General features: G+C 40.7%; 1 protein-coding gene across 6 annotated transcripts in view; it reads left to right on the top strand.

Moving 5' to 3' along the window:
* The window catches only part of LPP (LIM domain containing preferred translocation partner in lipoma), a 791,955-nt gene that overhangs the window by 363,597 nt on the left and 409,202 nt on the right, over positions 1-19,156 (top strand). For 5 of the 6 annotated variants that reach the window (XM_027775024.1, XM_014590977.2, XM_006156726.3 and 2 more), the window contains one exon: positions 17,121-17,246. In XM_027775024.1, coding sequence (XP_027630825.1) covers positions 17,121-17,246 — 126 coding nt within the window. The remainder of the gene's footprint in view (positions 1-17,120; positions 17,247-19,156) is intronic. The other variant, XM_027775025.1, reaches the window with a different exon arrangement.

Here is a 19,156-nt window from a genome sequence, read left to right as displayed (position 1 = left end):
AAAAACAGGAAAAAAAATGAATATGGGAATTTTTTTGTAGTGAAAATAGTTACTCAGTGAGTTTCCCCTTTTCTCTTGATGAAACCTCAAACCCACTAGGCACAGATTTCTCCACCTCAACTATGCATGTCAGAGGCTCATGCAGAACAGGAGACTGGAGTCAGCAAAACCCAGCACAGAAAGATGTGTGCCAGCTGCCCAAGGAAGCAGAGGGTGGGGAAGGCAGTAGGAGGTAGTGGTGGTATTCCTTCATATTCAGTAGGCAGCTTGGCCAGCTACCAGATTGCTGTTTCCTGGAGAAGGATGAACAATGAACTAATTAGACAGGGGTACAAATAGTATGGTAGCCTTTGCTTAAGTTGTTCCTTCTGCCTGAGTATCCTTCCTTAGTAAAGGTTTCTCTGAGTGTTGTATAGAAACTCCCCCAATTCAAATAAATGATTTACCTTCTTCTGGTAGTTACGGTACAGTTTTGAGATTTTTCCAAGCTCAGGGTTTATTTGTTAACATTAAGTGAAAATGAAGAGCCTTACACTGGTGAGTAAAAGAATCTGATCTGCCCTTAGATGATTACTGTAACATTCTGGAACATGGCTAGTTAGAAACAGCAATGATAGATGGCATGGAGTCAACCTCAGAAGCCCATTGAGGCCAACAAGGGCCTACTCGGAGGTGGTGCCATGGCCATGGAGAAGGGTAGCGAGAGGTCAAGGCGATTTGGAAAGGAAGGTAAGGATTTAGGAAAGGGTAGAGTTTAGGATATTTTGCAGAATTCTGATTTTCTTCAAAGGAGATGTATTGGCTTCCTGTCCTAGTAGGAAGACCCTCTGAAAAATCAGAAATCACAGGTAAGTGCCATATGAGCCATTCTAAAAGAAATGTTGATACCACTGAACAAATATTGCCCCTCACTAATGAGAGAGACTGTACAGTCTCCAGACATAAACAGCTCAGCTTAGATAAAATTGTGGCAGTAGGGTGAGAATAATGCATTGCTATAATTAATGCTAATTTGTGGATATTGCTGTATTGTTGTCATTGTTTTTTAATTGAATATGTATTAAGCTCCAACAGGGTGCTATGAATAATGCCAACTTAGAGTTGATTTATCAGAACACTCAGAAGACTTGATAAACACCAATAAATAGAAATTCACAGCACCCCTTTGAGGTGGTAAATGCCTTTGCCGTTTCTACAAATGAGGAGTAGGGAAGTAGATGGTATGTGCTCTGTTGGCACTGTGGGTGAGAACACAGAACTGTCAAGTGAAAGGAAAGAATTTTCCCTGTCCCCAGGAATTGGGTTAGAATACATTAGTTAATAATTCCTCTTAAATGCATTTAAAAATGTGGGATTTTAATTAAAGTGTCCCAGTTATTGTTAGCACTTTGGATTGGCAATGGGCAACCAGATTCTAGGCCAGAAGATTTCTGATATAGTGTGGAACAAATTTGAGGGAGAGATGAAGTGCAGATTGGTAAGACTCTGTCCTCAAAGGGTTAGTTCCAGGGAATAATGAAGGGGGTCGTCTCCCTTTAATGAGCATCTAAAGTGCTTTGTCTTCACGTGGCTCAGCTTCCCTAGAAGAATAGGATATTTTCTTACTATAGGACTTGTCTTTGGCTGCCAAAATTTTAGCTTTGTCCTGAGACCAAAACTTTTTGTTCAGTAGCTATAGAGTCTCTTAGAATTCATCTAATGTAATTCTGTACTCTTTTAATTTGTGGAGCATACCACCAGCTAACATTTGTGAAAGCCAGTGCCCACCTCCCATATGCTTAACATTCAAATGGGCTTAAGATTTCTAGTACTTTGTCTCACCTAGTCTTTAAAATGTTCCAGTGGGCTTCGTATTATTATTTACATGTTGTATACATTCAACAGAGAGAGACAGATATAGTAAGAGGGAAAATGAGAAATCTCCTTGCAGGGGAATAGCCATGCAGCGATCATTTCTCCTCCCTTCTCCTCCTGGGATTTTGGGCACACATGTGCATGTTCCTGGCATGATCTTCAAGCTGTCAGGTCTTGCAACTCCCACCATAGTTGGCCATGTGGGAGTCCTGTGCCTTCATTACCATACCACCTGCTGGCCTCCACACTTGCTTTTTTTTAATTTTACTATAGGGCGCATGCACTCACTGGAAAAGGGGGAATGAGAAAGTGAAAAAACACCCCTTAAGAGGATGGTTATACCACAGCCCCTTCTCCTCCATTCTCCTCTTTGGATTTTGAGTTCACATGTGCATGCACCTAGAATGTTTTTCAAGCCACCAGGATTCAGGACTCAAACTACTGAGTCAGCCATGTGGCATCCAGCTGCCTTAGCCACCATGCCATTGGGTAGCACTGTTCTCCTATTTCTTCTCTCTCTCTTTTTTTTTTTAATAGAGGTTTTTTGCCTTAGGGTCTTTTTTTTTCTTTGTAGTTGGCCAGAAGGCGTGTGTTCTCACGAGAGAGAGAGAGAGAGAGAGAGAGAGAGAGAGAGAAACAGAAGGAAAGTAAGAAATCACCCCCCATACACACACTTCAGGGTGATGGCCACGCTGTGGTCCCTTCTCCTCCTGTGATATTGGGCACACATACACACATGCCCGGCGTGATTTTCAAGCTATCAGGTCTAGACTCAAACCACTGTCACCCATGTGGATTCCAGGGTCATAATCTCTATGCCATCTGTTGGCCCTTTCCTATTTCTTAAGATGAAACTAAAGAGTATATGACTTGGTCAGATATAGTGCTGGTTTAAATGCTTTTGATTTAAATCTTGTTTGGCCTAGATTCCACATTCAGGCTGACCAATAGATAGGAAGCTTTGTGGCCCCGAGACAGCTGGTAGTTGGTGACAAAGCCTTCAACCTTGGTTTAGTAGGATATAGCATAAAGAAAAAGGTTCCCATTGAAATAAGGGAGAGGTGGGAAGGAAAGGTGGAAAGGTCCAGTCAAGGTTTTTATTACCCCTTTGTCGTTTGTCTTGTTTCTTTAATACACGCTAATAACTGTTGTTGAGTAATAGACATTTGATCATCGCATCTCTCCGAACATTACCTAAGAAGGGAAATACTTCTTAGGAAAGCCTGAAATGAGGCAGGTGGAGTAAACAAAGGATTTTTTTTAGGTTAAGATAGGAATAGTGAGGGTCAAGGCATCATTCCTTGCCTTTTAAAGACTTTTCTTTAACCTTTACCTAGCAAAGTAAGAGTCTTTTCAAAGAAGCCTATACATTTGTATTCCTGGGGTCTAAGGCAGAAATATTATGTGCTCAAATTACATTTCTTTGTTGTGTAGCAAAATCACATTCATTCCAGATTAAGGTGAGATCAATAGCTTTCTGATATGGTACCGTACTCACTTTTTATCAATGGCAATCTTTTTCATAAAAATAGGAATTTCTGCTGGGAGTGCTGTTAATGTAAATTGTCTGAGCACTGCCTAAAATATATGTGATTCATACCATGTGTTTGTTCCCACATCAACACTAAGTCCCAGGATACAATTACCCCAGCCTACTCTCTCCTTCGTCATGGGGACTGTGTTTATCCTTTAGATATCCGTGTCTTGGATAAGGGCCAAGCTCCTTCTATGCCGAGGGTTTGCACACCTGCATGATCTGACCACAGCTGACCCGTGAGTCTGACCGCACTCTATTTTTACCTAGACGCCACATTCGTGTTTGCCAAGTGCTCTTGCACGTTGCAGTGTTCCTTCTACATTTTTATGCTCATGTGGTAAATAGCTTAAATGTTTGTTCTCTATCCAAGGTCTTCTCAGTTCTCACTGTGTTCGTACAGCTCTCTCTGATTTCTCGTTTTACAATAGCTACACTCTCTCCTCCTGAGCTCTTATTTTGAGTTTTTGTTTTGTATTCTCTATCATCTTGTGTTTCATATGCTTACTCATATGTATTCTGCCCTCTAATGTGATTATCTGTGGCTAAGCTAGCCTCTTTAATACAATTTTAAGCATGTGGAGGGCAGAGAACTCCATTTTTCTTAACTCCCTCCCCTCCTCTTTCTTCCTTCCTTCCATCATGGCCTCCTTTCTTTATAATAATTTCTGTTCATTGCATCATTGTGTTCTGAGTGTTTGATAAATATTTATAAAATGGTAAAGGAAAATTATTCTAAATGGGGAAGTAAATGGCAAAAGAGAGTATTGGGGCCTGGCTTTCTAACTGTTGCTACAACCATGACCCTATTCTTGTTAACTTAATAGGTCCATATAATCTGTTTATTGCTCAAAAGTAAGACTCTTCCCCTTTTGCATTTTGGTCTGATGTCATGCAAAGTGTAAGAGGTTTGGAGTGGAGACTTTGGGGTCCCAAATTCCAGTTTTTCCATTTACTACCTGAGTGACACCAGAAAGGTCTCTCTTTCTCTCTGGCCCTTAGTATCTTTTTATGTAGAGCAGGATAATAATATCTACTAATCGCGAGGACTGCTGGGAGAGTTCAGTAAGTGATTTTCTGATGATGGCAGTGCAGACAGAGATGGTTTCCTTTCCCAGTGCCCCAGCAGTAGCTAGTCTCCAGGCTTTGGACAGCGTCCTGGGGAGCGATGCTGCTGGCTCATAGGATGTTTCCAAGAAATGCTTTGGGACGGGAACTCTGACCAGGAGAAAGCAACAGTCAGATTAATGATGCTATTAGGGAGCTGATGAATTTTTTACTTTTAGGAAATATGTTGGCTGCCATTTTAGATAGTCCCCCGATATCTTTCCCATTTTTAGCCTTTGAGATAAGACTTAATGCGTATTTTGACTTTTCCCCTCCTGCCTACTTGCTAAAATGCTGCCACACCTATCATATTCCTCTTCCATTAATCAGCTCATGGTTCTCAAAACAATATAGCCAAATGTGCTTCCTCTCTAAAGTTGTTGTCAGCGACGGTTTTTGAAATGGATATTTGAGATTTTATCTTGTTAGTATCTGCTCTGTAACTTCTGTATTTTCAGCTATCAAAATAAAGCTTACACTAAATAGAAACAGAGCAATTTGGCTCCAGTAAGTGGCTATAAGTAAAAAAAAAAAAAAAAAAAAAAAAGTTAAAGTTAAGTTAGATCAGTTGCATTTATGTGATCTGCTTAGAATAATAACACTCTAACACTCCTATATGGAAGAATGAGTCCAAACCCCTTCTATTGTTATTGAGAAAACAGGGACTTAAAGGGCCAGCGCTTTGCCCAGAGTCCTCCTAATTAATTAGGATGGAACCAGCGGAACCAGGACAAAATGTCTGTGGTAGAGCCCCTCTGCTCATGCTTACATTTCTGTCTCTGTGTTCGCCGTGGAGAATTTGAGGTTGCAGTGGAGAGGTGACAAGTATCAGTTTTCTGGGTCACCATTTCTAAATATGCAGTCAAGTTCTGACACTAGCACCCTTAGAAGTTCCTTAGAGGAAAATTACAATGCTGTCTTCGTTCACACACATTGACAGCACATTTCAAATGGCAGGCCTGTGACTAGGCATATTGATTCAGGTCTTGTGTCATTGTCACTTAGCTGTTTGTTGGTAAATCACTTAAGCTTGCTGCTCCTTTGTTTCCTTCTGGAACGAACATGGAATCATTTTTATTTAGTTAGTTGGTTTTGCTATGGGGTGTGTGCACTTGCTGGAGAAAGGGAAAATAGGAAAGTCTCCACCTGGGGGTTGGGGGGCATACTGCAGGGATGACCACACTGCAATCCCTTCTCCATTTCTTTTCTCAGAATTTTGAGCACTCATGCCACATAACCCAGCATGTTTTTCAAGCTGTTGGGTCCAGGACTCAAAGCATGCTGTCAGTTAAGTAGAATCCAGTCACCTTACGGCTACACTAGGCCACGGGATGGCCCAATTATGGAATCTTAATAGATGCTTGCAGAAGTCCCTGTCTGCAATGTCTGTGATTCTAAGCCAGTCTCCCTATTCTGACCTCCCCCTTTTGAAATCTACATAGTACTTGTTTGCATCACTGTGACCATATTTTACTCTGAACTGGAGAATGAACTGTTCTTCTTCCCTCTTTTTGTTGATCTTATCCTTCCAGTAAGGCTAGAAATTCTTGGCCCGTGCCTGTGTGTTTCTCTTTTGTGAAGTTTCCTTGTGGAAGATGGGGTGAGCGTACCTTTCTATTTAGGAGGTTCTTGGAAAGATCACTTTAAACAATGGATGAGATATTGCTTTGGAGGAAGAAGATATTTCACAATAGAAGGTGAAATATCTTAGGGCATTAGTCCTATTTCAGCACTTTCATTTAACTGTTATCCCAGACAGACTAACTCCCCTGGGGGGAATATTACTGAGTTTTAAGGAAAATACTCAGGACTTTAATTTTTCTTAGAGTTCTAATATTTCATTAGAATTCTTTTTAGTTCCTTTCTTAGTTTTTAAAACTCATTTGGCCATTTTGTTTGATTATTTTTTTTTCCCCCTTGAGTAGGGAGACAGAAGGAGAGAGACAAGCAGACAGACACACCCACTACAGAGTCTTGATGGCTTTTTGAGTCACCTCTTTCTATTGCCCTTAGCCTGTGGAATAGATCACCTTCTTTTTTTTTTTATTTTGGAGAGGTTTTTGCTATAGGGGGACTGAGCTCGCTAGAAAGACAGAGAGAAACAGAGAGACAGAAAGCGAGAAATCACCCCCCAGGTGGGATGGCCATACCACAATCTCTTCTCCTCCATTCTCCTCTCGGGATCTTGGGCACACACGCACACACACCCGGTGTGAGTTTAAGCCACAGGGTTTGGGACTCGAACTGTGGTCGACTACATCAGAGTCCAGCGACATAGCCTTTATGCTGACTGCTGGTCCCAGGAATAGATAACCTTCTTACGTAATAATGAGACTAGTCCGGGACCTGGTTTTTCACATTGGAAAAGTTGAATTGTATTTCTCTCAGCCATTATATAATAAGCGAGCCTCAGAAGGAAGGAAATTGCTTTTGTTTACAAACTTGCCTCATCCACATAGTTTTACAGGGAGATTCATAGAATATAGTGTATTTGATATCTGTAAGCAAAGGCGCAAGTAATATTACCCAGTAGACTGTAAGCTCCTTGTCTTCTTTAGATGAACACTACTTAGCGCCAATGATTTCTTAGACCGGGATGGGAGAAAAGTCATTCACGCACATCAACAATGAGAGTTTTCCTATGAACATTGGAAACATGTCATAGAGAATTAGACAAAGAAGGGTCAGTTGTCACATCAGTGGGGTTACCAGTAATGTCTTCACGGAGAGGGTACATCTGATGAGATAAGCACTTCAGCTAAATCAGTAAGAAATAGGGTGTGCATCACAACACGAACTAAGGCAGTTTTTTCTACCTCTTCTGGGTTTCATTCAATAAAGCGACATTGCTATTAGATAAATAACATGTGTCTGTATCTATAATTCCTACTGGTGATTGCTTTCTATCTCAACTCAACATTACTAGAATCAGTGTGATAAAGATGCTCATATTATTATACAACATGGGGGATTATATTAAGTAGCAACGTCACTGTCTCTATTCTTACTTTTGATCCATTATTACATGACATTTTCATGGCATTGTTAACAATATGGCGTAACTAATATAGGCTTTTAATTTTATTTTATTAAACAAATTTTTAGAATTATTTTATTTAACTTCATTTATTTATTTTAATTTGATCAGAGAGGAGCAGAGAGAGAGGGAGAAAGCAAGCAAGCAAGCCGACAGGTCTGGGACTCAAACCACAGTTGGCCCTGTTGGAGTCCAGCACCTTTAACCACCACACCACCTGGTGGCCCCAGGTTTTTTATTTTAAAATAGTTATTTTGTTTGTTTGTTTATAAGCTAGAGGGTACCTTCACTCACCAGAGTCAGAGAAAGAGGGGAAGAAAGGGAGAGAAAGCACCCCTCCAATGGTGCATCATCATTGTCCCCATCCCTTCTGCATTTTTTCTGTTCTCTTGGTATTTTAGACATGTGTGCAAATGCACCCAGCATGTTTTTCAAGCTAACGGGTAAAGTACTTGAACTGAATAGTCAACCATGTGGGATCTTATTCCTTTAACCATTAAGCTATGGGACTAGTCCCATAGGTTGTTTCTGAGATTAAGAAAAATAATAAGTATAAACTCTCTCTGTATGTACAAACACACACACACCCACACCCTTTTTAGTGTTCATTATGTTAAAAAAGAAATCCACTTAGAACACTTAGTCTCATGTTCATGTGCTTGTCATTAAGGCTGGCTGAGTCTGGGTGTACATCACAGCCTGCAGACCCTGCTAGAGGTGCCAGTGTTTTTCTTTCTCTCTCTCAAAAAATGAATAAACTTAAAATATATTTACATACTTGGCAAGCCAGTTGGAATGGCCATTGAGACAACTGTTTGCCACATGACCAACTGTGCAATTTGAGTCCCGGACCCAGAGGCTGGTAAAACACGCTGGGCATGTATGTGTGTGTGGCTAAAAATTCCAAGAGAGTGGAGGAGAAGGGATTGTAGCATGGTCGTCTCCCCTGAGGGGTACTTTCTCTCTCTGTCTCTTTCCACAGCCCTATAGCAAAAACTAACGGACACATACATTTACATAGTCAGTTGACTTCTTGTCAGCCAAAGCACTTTGTGACTTTGGCCAAAGTAATAATTAAGTAGCTAATCTTTATCAAAAACTTATGTTAATCATACTTGTCATGTGTTAAGTCATTTAATCCTTGCAAAAAGTGCCTGAGGGACCCAGAGAGCTCAGGTACATTATTGAAGCCTACAAAGCCAGCAAGTGACAGATTTAGGTATTGTATCACTACTATCAGAATCCAAGATGCACACCATCCGTCCAGTCACCCATCTGGAGCCTTCTGTGTTCGCACATCTTGCCAGGTTGAAAGGAGGATAGCAGACTAGACAGGGTAGGTTCCTTATAGCTTACATTTTGCATTATAAGGGCAGTCCCTATCTGCCCACTGTTGTATTCCCAGTGTCTGGTATGGAGCCAGACACACTATTTTATAATAAATATTTGCAGAATGGAAAAAAATTTAAAAAAGAATCCAGAAACTTTCCTGCTGTTTTATTTTTGTTTATTTTAAGGATTTTTAGGGAAATAATTTAACAAAAATGACCATGAACAGATAAAACAGACATTGTTTATGTCCTCAGCTTCATCATAAATGATGTATAAATGACTGATAGATTAAATATATTACCTACATACATACTTAGTTTTGTTGTTTGTAAAGAATATACCTTTTTATTTCTCTTGCTATCATTTCTGCCATATATATTAGAAATAACCAGCAGTTAGCGTAATGGCTATGTTGCTGGACTCCCACGTAGTCGACTGTAGTTCAAGTCCCAGACCTGGTAGCTTAAACTCAACGCTGGACACATGTGCGTGTGTGCCCAAGATCCTGAGAGAATGGAGGAGAAGGGATTGCAGCATGGCCATCCGCTCTGGGTGGTGATTTCTCGCTTTCTGTCTCTCTATCTCTCTCTGTCTGTCTGGCGAGTGCATGTGCCCTATAGCAAAAACATCTCCAACAAAAATGAAAAAAAAAAGGGGGGGGGAGGATGAGCCTTATTGAGCATAATAGAAAAAAATTCATGAAATTCACGTTGTATTATTAAGCTTAAATTATACTATTGAAATGAAAATAGAAATTATATGTAAAAATTGTTTACTGTTTTAAATTACTAGCCTTTTAGGTTTTCCTAAACTGAGATAGTTTTAAATTCCTAAGCTAACAGATAAAGCTTTTCTTGTTCTAGTGAATCACCAGGGAAGCCCAACATTGAGTAGAGTCTGGGAGCCTCTATATGTACTAAGTGGGGTCAGCCCTGAGGAATTTCTTGAACTTTGTGAATCACAACTTAAAAAACCACTGCCTTAGTGCATTTAGCAGCATTTTCTCTAAGGGTTATTTGGTTGCTTGCTCTGATTTGTTATTAAGTAGTAATATCCAAATTTTGCTCTTCAAATCTCTCTCCTATAATGTATTAGTAAAATTATTTGGCTACCGTAGAGATTCTGGATGTTTTTGAGGCTTAGACCACTACCATGCATGTTCTGAGTGTGACACTAGTATTAGCTCTAATTTTGGGATGTAAACTTCTTAGGGTAGAGGCTAGTTCTCAATTAACTAGACAATTCCCTTTGGTCCTTGGTTTCCCTTAATAGCCTGAACAGGGCCTCCCTTTATAACAATGCTAACTTAATCATTAGGGTCCCTGATGACCTTTCATAGCAGAGGACTTTGCAGTTAGTCCTGCTGCCCTACCTCAAAATTAAAATGATTACTTAACAAATAAATTGTTATTATGCTAGGCAAGATCCACTTACTGCCACTTATTAATAGTGAATGTTCTCATTATTTTGCAAATGCTAAGGCCATCATTAGTTTAGGCAATGATCATTGATGGATACTAAAACTAGATGAGCAGAATATTAACAGTCTCAAAATATTACCTCATAGATGATTTGTTACTTTAAAAAAGAAGAGGTCACTTTTACCATGGTGAAATCTGGTGGACACTCTACTTTAACTAGCTGTCAAAATTGGTGTCACCGAAATGAGGGCCCAACTGATATCATGTGATGCAGAGGGGAGAACATGGCATTGTGTATGTAACAGTCTTCCCAGACTTGTTTCATCTGGATGCTGTCCGCTGATAAAACCTGATCATTGAACTTTTTATGAGCCACCTGGCATGGATTCTTTCAAAGTCAATTTCATGAAGATCTAAAATGGACTGGGTGCCTATTCTAGATTAAAAGAGACTAAAAAGACACACCACTTTCATGTGCTATGCTCAATTGGATTTTGAATGAAAATGAACAGTAATAGAGAAAAGGACATTACTGTGACCACTGGTGAAGCTAGAGCATGTGTGCATCCTACATAATTTACCCACGTTAAATTTCTTAGATGTGATACTAGTATTGAAACAATAGGACATTCTTAGGAGGTGCTGCCTGAGATGGGTAAAAGTATGGGTGTACGGGGGGTGGCTCTAATATCTCACAAAGGGTTTAACTATAAGTCCATACAGAATTTATAGAGACAGAGAGTAAATGTGAAATATTGGCCATTGGTGAATCTGGTTGTATGTGGGTGAGGCTTATTCTACTACTTGTTCAACTGTTCTCTGAATTTCAATTTTTTTAAATCAATCTTTGAATATGAAGAATGAATAAATGATGTTCTACCATATATCATTACTGATACTCCTTGACTGTCCTTAGTAAGTTAGGGGGTTAGCAATATTTGGGCTAACAGATGACCTCCATACAGTCTGACTGTTGGAAGTGGTCTGGCTTTATTTCCCTGATGTGCTGTACGTTTTTGTTCTGGGCTCCTCTTTTATAAACTGCTTCCATGTACTCACAGTGAGGAAGGCACCACCCTGTGCTTCTACTGATGAGAGTGAGAACTGTGATCTCCCAAGGCATGATCAGCCCCAGTTGTCATTTCGGGAGCTTTTTATCCAGTATACATTTGTAGAATGAATAAAAATAAATGTCACAGAAAATAACATTTCGTGAATGGTTTACTTATGGGGATTTGTGAATGGGTGCAGCTACTGTTCACCTTTGGTTACCCAAATCACTTCTTTTGTCATCCTCCCCTACAATTTCCCTAAAACAGCCACTGCTATAGCAGCGAGCTCTGTGTGGGTATCACCTGATCCACCGGCTATACCATTCTCTCACTTTTTATCCTGGGCCTTCTCTGCCACCGTTCTACTTCTTGGGGAAAGTATGAGGAAGTTTAAAACCCCCTAGGTGACCCTAAACCAATGGATAACTGCAGCCTGAAAAGAAGTATCTGTTCTCCTATCTCTCACGTGGGAAGACCTGAGGGATTTTTTTGTTTGTTTTAGAGGTTTTTATCTGGGGGTGCATGCACTCACCAGAGAGACAGAGACAGTGAAAGGGAAAGTGAGAAATCACTCCCCAAGGTCTCTGAATTTCAATTTTTTTAAATCAATCTTTGAATATGAAGAATGAATAAATGATGTTCTACCATACATCATTACTGATACTCCTTGACTGTCCTTAGTAAGTTAGGGGGTTAGCAATATTTGGGCTAACAGATGACCTCCATACAGTCTGACTGTTGGAAGTGGTCTGGCTTTATTTCCCTGATGTGCTGTACGTTTTTGTTCTGGGCTCCTCTTTTATAAACTGCTTCCATGTACTCACAGTGAGGAAGGCACCACCCTGTGCTTCTACTGATGAGAGTGAGAACTGTGATCTCCCAAGGCATGATCAGCCCCAGTTGTCATTTCGGGAGCTTTTTATCCAGTATACATTTGTAGAATGAATAAAAATAAATGTCACAGAAAATAACATTTCGTGAATGGTTTACTTATGGGGATTTGTGAATGGGTGCAGCTACTGTTCACCTTTGGTTACCCAAATCACTTCTTTTGTCATCCTCCCCTACAATTTCCCTAAAACAGCCACTGCTATAGCAGCGAGCTCTGTGTGGGTATCACCTGATCCACCGGCTATACCATTCTCTCACTTTTTATCCTGGGCCTTCTCTGCCACCGTTCTACTTCTTGGGGAAAGTATGAGGAAGTTTAAAACCCCCTAGGTGACCCTAAACCAATGGATAACTGCAGCCTGAAAAGAAGTATCTGTTCTCCTATCTCTCACGTGGGAAGACCTGAGGGATTTTTTTGTTTGTTTTAGAGGTTTTTATCTGGGGGTGCATGCACTCACCAGAGAGACAGAGACAGTGAAAGGGAAAGTGAGAAATCACTCCCCAAGGGGGATGGCCACACCTCAATTCCTTCTCCATTTTTTTCCAAGATCTTGGGCACACACTCACACATACCCGGCTTTAATTTTAAAGCACCGAGCATGGGACTTGAACTTCAGTCAGCCATGTGGGAGTAACCACTATGCTATCTCCTGGCACACATTCAAGGGATGTTTTTGAGGACTCCTCAGAGGGCTCCCCAGGAGGGTGGTTCCCTATTTGTCCACATTACTGGTCAGTTCAATGTCATACCTTTATCTGCTTAATTCTTCCCAGTCACTCAGTGCTATTTCCTGGGATTGATTCTCCCAAATACATGACCCACATAGAAGCTTTTATCACAGGATTGTTTGTTTTGGGTTTTATTTCATTATTTGATAATCATTTTCCCATAGAGCACACGCACTCACCAGAGAAAGAGAGAGAGAGAGAGAGAGAGAGGGAACAAGTGAGAAAGCGAGCAAGCACCTCCCAAGAAAATGGTCACATCTCAATCCTTTCTCCTCCATTTCTTCCTCCTTTTGGGATTTCAGGCATGCACATACATGCTCCTGGTGTGTTCTTTGATCCACTGGGTCTGGGACATGATCAGTGGTTGGCCATGTGGGATCCAGCTGCCTTAACCACAACACCACTGGTTGGTCCCATTGTTGGTTTGGTTTGGTTTGGCAGAATGTGGATATGACATTGGAATCTTTCTATTTATGGCTGAAGAGCTGTGAGAATTGAGATTATTGCAATGACTACTTTATAGGCATTCATGTAGTATTTAGAAAAGGGACTGAGTCAGGAGAATCTTCCTTCTTGGTGTTTAGCCTTGGGAAGGTCATTTAACTATCAAGAGACTCCAAAGCTATAGTCCTGGTGAGTTAAGGAAAGTATGTTTTCTCTAGGATCTATTAGCTAGTTTTAGGACTGTGGCTCCTGGGATCTAGTGCGAAATGTTGAGAAGCCCAAGATAGCCCCTAAATCTAAAGGGCGAAGGGAGAGTAGATGAGAATACCAGGAGAAGGATTGACGGTAAGACTTGGCCAAGTCTTCAGTTATTTGAACTGTGACATAAAATACAGACTAGGAAGTGAGAAGGAGGCCTACTCTGATTCATAATGGAGATTGAAACGTAGGCGCAAAGCTATTATCCTAAGGTCAGGTTGGGCAGCTTGAGGAGTTTTAGTGCAAAATCCCACGGCATTAAGCTGTAACTTCTTAATAAATTGCCTCGACCTAGTATGAGAAACTGAAAATGAGGAAGGGAGAATAAGGAGGCTGGAAACCAATTGAAGTCTTACAAGCACAGGCTGGTTTACACCATAATTACTTGCTTTTTTGTGCGGCTCAGGGTCATCCTGTGACTTTTGAGTCTCTATGGTTAGATATCACAGTGACATAGGGCCTAGGCAGCTGTTGTCCTTTCTGCTACAGTAAAATGGAGACCTGCTAAAATTGTGGCTCTTTGCTGCTGTTTTAGGAGAACACTTAATGAATGATGCTTTCCTTAAGAAGTAACAATAGCTATATTGCCCATATTAATTTATAGTTACTCGTTGCTGTAATTAATGCTATTTACGAAAATCATCGTAATTATAGCACTTTACAATTTACACAGTATTTTCTCATCCATTTTCTTATCTGAATCTTGTAATATCCCTCTGGCATAGGTAAGGGAGATAATGTTTCTTCATTTTATAGATGAGATAACTACAGCCCAGGGAAGAATTTTACTAGGCTCTAATCTACCACCTGTGCCAATATATACTGCTGTTTATGAGTATATGTAAATACTCTTATTAAATTCACATTTATTATAACATTTTATATCTGTACATGAGAGAATCATGTTCACTTAGCTCTTAGTTGCTTCCTATAACAATTGTGTCCTGCATTTCCTATTTGTACCAGAACACATTACCTAGAATGTTCACGTACATTTTAAATGTTTAACAGCTACTTCTCTTAATAATATCACAGTGCTTCATACTTTATAATGCCCTTTGGGGTAAAGATGAGATCTTCTGCTGGCGGGATTAACACCTTGAAAACAGCTGTTCCTAGTACAAAGATCCACGGGCCTTTAGGAGTTTAGTCACCCTGGAAATTCAGAATCTGAGTCTGAACATAACCAACATGGGATATCACTGTGTTTCTGGTTTGGGCTCTGTTAAGGAAGCTTAGTAAAATCTCTCAGTTTCACAAAGCCATCCTTCGTATCTAGGCCCTAGAGCCTGATCCATGCATATACACATGTGTGCATAACCTCATGTGCATGCACTCACATATACACACAGATCTTTATGGTTTCCTTTTTTATAACATATACAGTAGCATCCATGGCTTCCTGTACCTCTTCCTGCACCTCTTCCTGCTTTTACCCCAAAGTGGTTAAACTGAAGAATGTTTTGGGATGAACCTATGCTACGATCCGTCACTAATTATTCATTTAACTCAGAAATATATAGTGAACACTTATTGTAGCTCAGGCAGGCCCTGAACAATTTCTAGAAACAGGGAAGAGCAAAACAAAGTCTTTGCTTTCATGATGCTCACATTGTCCTACGGAAGAGACTAACGATAAACTGAGAGATGCATATAAGAGATAATGATAGGTGGTGAAAATGTTATTAGAAAGCCAAGTACAACAGGGGAAGGGGCTAGAGTGACCTAGAGGGCCATGATCATATATACAGAGGGGGAAAATCAGGAGACCACTGCTTTATCTAATGTGATATGAGGTACCATATTTAAAGGACTCGTGAATAAGGATGCAGTTGACTTACGAGGCAGGCAGTGGTCTAGGTTTGGCTGCAAAGAGCTGGGCACAGTATGCCTAGAATAGATCAGATCCAGGAGGAATTAATTCATGCTAGCTAAGTTCACTAGTGACAAACCAATACACCAGATCCTATTAAGTTGTTTTTACACTGAGGCTTATGTAAGTTCCAGGACTCAGGGAAGAAGGCACAGTGAACAAGCTAGTACAGGAAAGGCACACGTAATCTTAATAGCCAGTACCATTATGCATGATGCCTGATGCAGCATAGTCACTAACAGGACAGATTTACTTTAAGGGCTGTAAAATTTAATGCTAGCCTGTTAGGGCACTCTATTTTTAGTTGTTACTGAGGATAGTTTCCTTCTTAGCTGATGCTTTTTCTAGACTCTTGCAAACACCAGGCACTGCCCTGATATTTAACCTCCTTAGACAAGTTCAATGTAGATAATTAGATTATATTTACTCCCCATTATTTCATCCCTATTGGGTCTACATGAAGATACATTTTGCTGTATCATGTTGGAGTCTTAAGAGACTCTTGAATCATATATACCTGATTATTATGACATGATCACCTTAAAAGATTATTTTTACTTCACTCTGCTTCCAAATTTTAGGGCCAACTCTCTGCCTTAAAGTCTAGGCAAAATGTTTGCTAGTTTTTCTAAAGCCTGCTCACAGTTCCTGGAAATTCCCTGTGGTCATGTCATTACCCTCTATTGTCCTCTTACTAAGAGTACAGGTGTTAATGGAACATTGACGTATGAAATCCGTAGGTCCCCAACTTCATCATCTGTGCCCACTGTCACATGCTTCCTCTGCAGCCCTTGGCCAGACACCAAACACTCTCTTTCTAATGCATGCTTTAAGGGTGGGTCTTGCCATCTCTCTCATGCCTACACCCAGTATTCCTGTGATAACGCCAGCACTTTCATGCTCTCTTGTTTTCCAGTACTGATTCCTCTTTCTGGACTGTTGGTCTCTTCACTCTTTGCCACACCAAAACCACCATCATTCTATGTAATGGTTTCTGAGCACAATGAGCTTGCAATATCACCTTAGTTGGTTCTATGCCTTAAGTGCAGGGATAGAGACATTTAGTTTCCTTTCATTGCATGCACATTGAGTGGGGGTTGAGGGGAGGAGAAAGCTCTTGAGTAAGTGTGGCCTTTGAAATTGCCTCAGGGCCAGCAGATAGCATAATGGTTAAGGCACTGGACTCCCATGTGGTCAACCAAGGTTCAAATCCCATACCTGGAGACTTGAAACTCATGCTTGCATGTATGTGTGTATGCCCCAAATCTCGAGAGCAAAATGGAGGAGAAGAGATTGTGGCTTGGCCATCCCCCCGGAGCTGATTTCTCACTTTCTGTCTCTGTCTCTCCAGTGAGCGCATGCACCCTATGGCAAAATGTCTCAAAAAGAGAAGAAATTGCCTCATATTTTTCAATTTCTTTATCTGTCAAAAAGAGATAGCTCTACCTCAGTCTATCTCACTGATTTTATAAAAACTAAAAATAAGAGGTACAGAAAAAGTTGGACAAAGCCATATTATAACTTGCAAAGTTTGAGCTCATACTGATATCAGTGGAAATGCCCCCTTTAATGTGTGTGTTGCTTCCAGCAGGGAAATCCTGGAGGCAAGACCCTGGAGGAGAGGCGCTCCAGCCTGGATGCAGAGATCGACTCCTTGACCAGTATCTTGGCCGACTTGGAGTGCAGCACCCCGTATAAGCCTCGGCCACCACAGGTGAGTGCTGCCCACATCACACACGTGGCCAGCTATGGCGATCCCACAATCTTTCTTGAGAGATGCTTCGTTTATCTCTTGCATACTTTTTTCATCTTCTGAAGGACAGTGCTTTAACTTGTCTTTTTGTGTTCATTAACTAGCAGAAACTTAAGTGGATTCTATTAGAAATTAAAGAAATAGATTTTCTTTTGAAATAACACATTACACATATTTATATTTCAAAAGTTACTTTTTTATTTTATTACCCTGTTCTTTTTCTAGATTTTTCTATGTAGATATTTTGTTACATGCTGTTATAGCATTCACAGATATGACTTAGCATGACTATGTAAGGTTAAGGTGCAGGGATGTGTCTTACGTAAAGGAAGTGTTTATGTTGGATATTGAAGTGGTTTCCTGTGTGCATGCATAGCATTTTGTAAATGGTGCTACAGGAGCATGTTCTTGTGTATTTTCTTCAGAGCTAGTTCCCTGCTTTAGACTCCCAAGAGTCAAAGATAATGTCATTCCTATAGGAAGAGTATGACCACTTACTTTTCTTCTCAAAGATTGTGAATAGGTTATATAGGTATCAACAGTTGAAAGTATCATTTCTTTTTATTCTCCTCACATTTACCCAGAATTTGGATATAACACTCAGCCTGTATTTTTAAAGTGCAATGGTGTCTTGCTATCAGTTTTTCTTTGCATTTTTTCGTACGTTGGATTGTGGCTATTTTTCTGCATCTTAGTTTATTGTCTGCATTTCACAAGCTGATCTTCTACTACTAGCGATCATTCCTGCCTCTCTAAGGCCTTGAAAGGGTCATAACAAATCTACTTCACGGCTTCCAAGTCCTCAGAAGACAGCCATCATAACTCCAGATGCAAACATTGGGCAAGTACTACTGCCACTGTGGGGTTTGACTCTTGTGTGATGTTTCCTTAACTAAGTGACAGTGTGTACAGCACTCTGAGTCCCACTGCAATTCTTGAATGGCAGCTGCTATATTAACGACGGTTTCTTTCATGAATTAAAATCCAGTCCTGTGTCTGTTCTGTCATTCATTCCAACACTTAACTGCACATAGGGTTGCAGTGCCTTTCCTCTTCAAACACATGCCATTACCTTTTCTAGACATATAATGGGGTTGTCAGCTGTGTGGGGGGACAAGGCAAAACATACTAGAGCTTCACTCTTATTAGCTATCTCTGTCCTTGACTCCACCAGTCCTGTCAGCAGCAACAATGTGCCTTATTTTGTAGCTCAGACATAGACTGAGCTGCTGGTATATAGCAGGCACTCTGGATAGGAGCGGGAAAGTAGGTGGTTGAAATGAAGTAACTAGGATTCAGTTATCATTGTTCAGTAGCTCAGAATACTATATAAGTTAGGGACCAGCAGATGATGGAATTGTTACGTTGCTGGACTCCTGCCTAGTTGACTGCGGTTCCAGTCCCCGACCCGGCGGGTTAAAACTCATGCTGGGAGCGTCTGCATGCATACTCAAAGTCACTGGAGGAGAAGAGATTTAAGAAGGGCTTGCAGCATGGCCATCCCCCTTGAGGTGTTATTTCTCGCCCCCCCCCCTTGTTTTTGTGTCTTCGGTGAGCACACACATGCTATAGCAAAAGTCTCTCTTAAAAATATACTATGTAAGTTAAACTAGGATTGATATTATAAAAGTACAAGGAAGAGATTAGTGTGTTTTTTAGAACATGACAGAATCTGGTGATTCTTCTCAGAAGACTTTCGTTTTCTACGGGAGGGATGGTTAGAATTGTATTATTGGAGGAAAGATGTCAGAGCAGCCTGAGCCACAGGTTAGGAAGGTCCGCACCGCATTCAGAAAACTGCAAGCAGCCATGTTGCTGCAGGTGACACCATCGGAGGGCTTGAAGAGGGCAAGGAGGACTAGGAGGTTTCC

Source organism: Tupaia chinensis, unplaced genomic scaffold, assembly GCF_000334495.1.
Source record: "Tupaia chinensis unplaced genomic scaffold, TupChi_1.0 Scaffold000515_1, whole genome shotgun sequence".
In the NCBI taxonomy this organism is placed as follows: Eukaryota; Metazoa; Chordata; class Mammalia; order Scandentia; family Tupaiidae; genus Tupaia; species Tupaia belangeri.
Note: the sequence above shows the minus strand (reverse complement) of the source record. Positions and strands in the feature narration are given on the sequence as shown.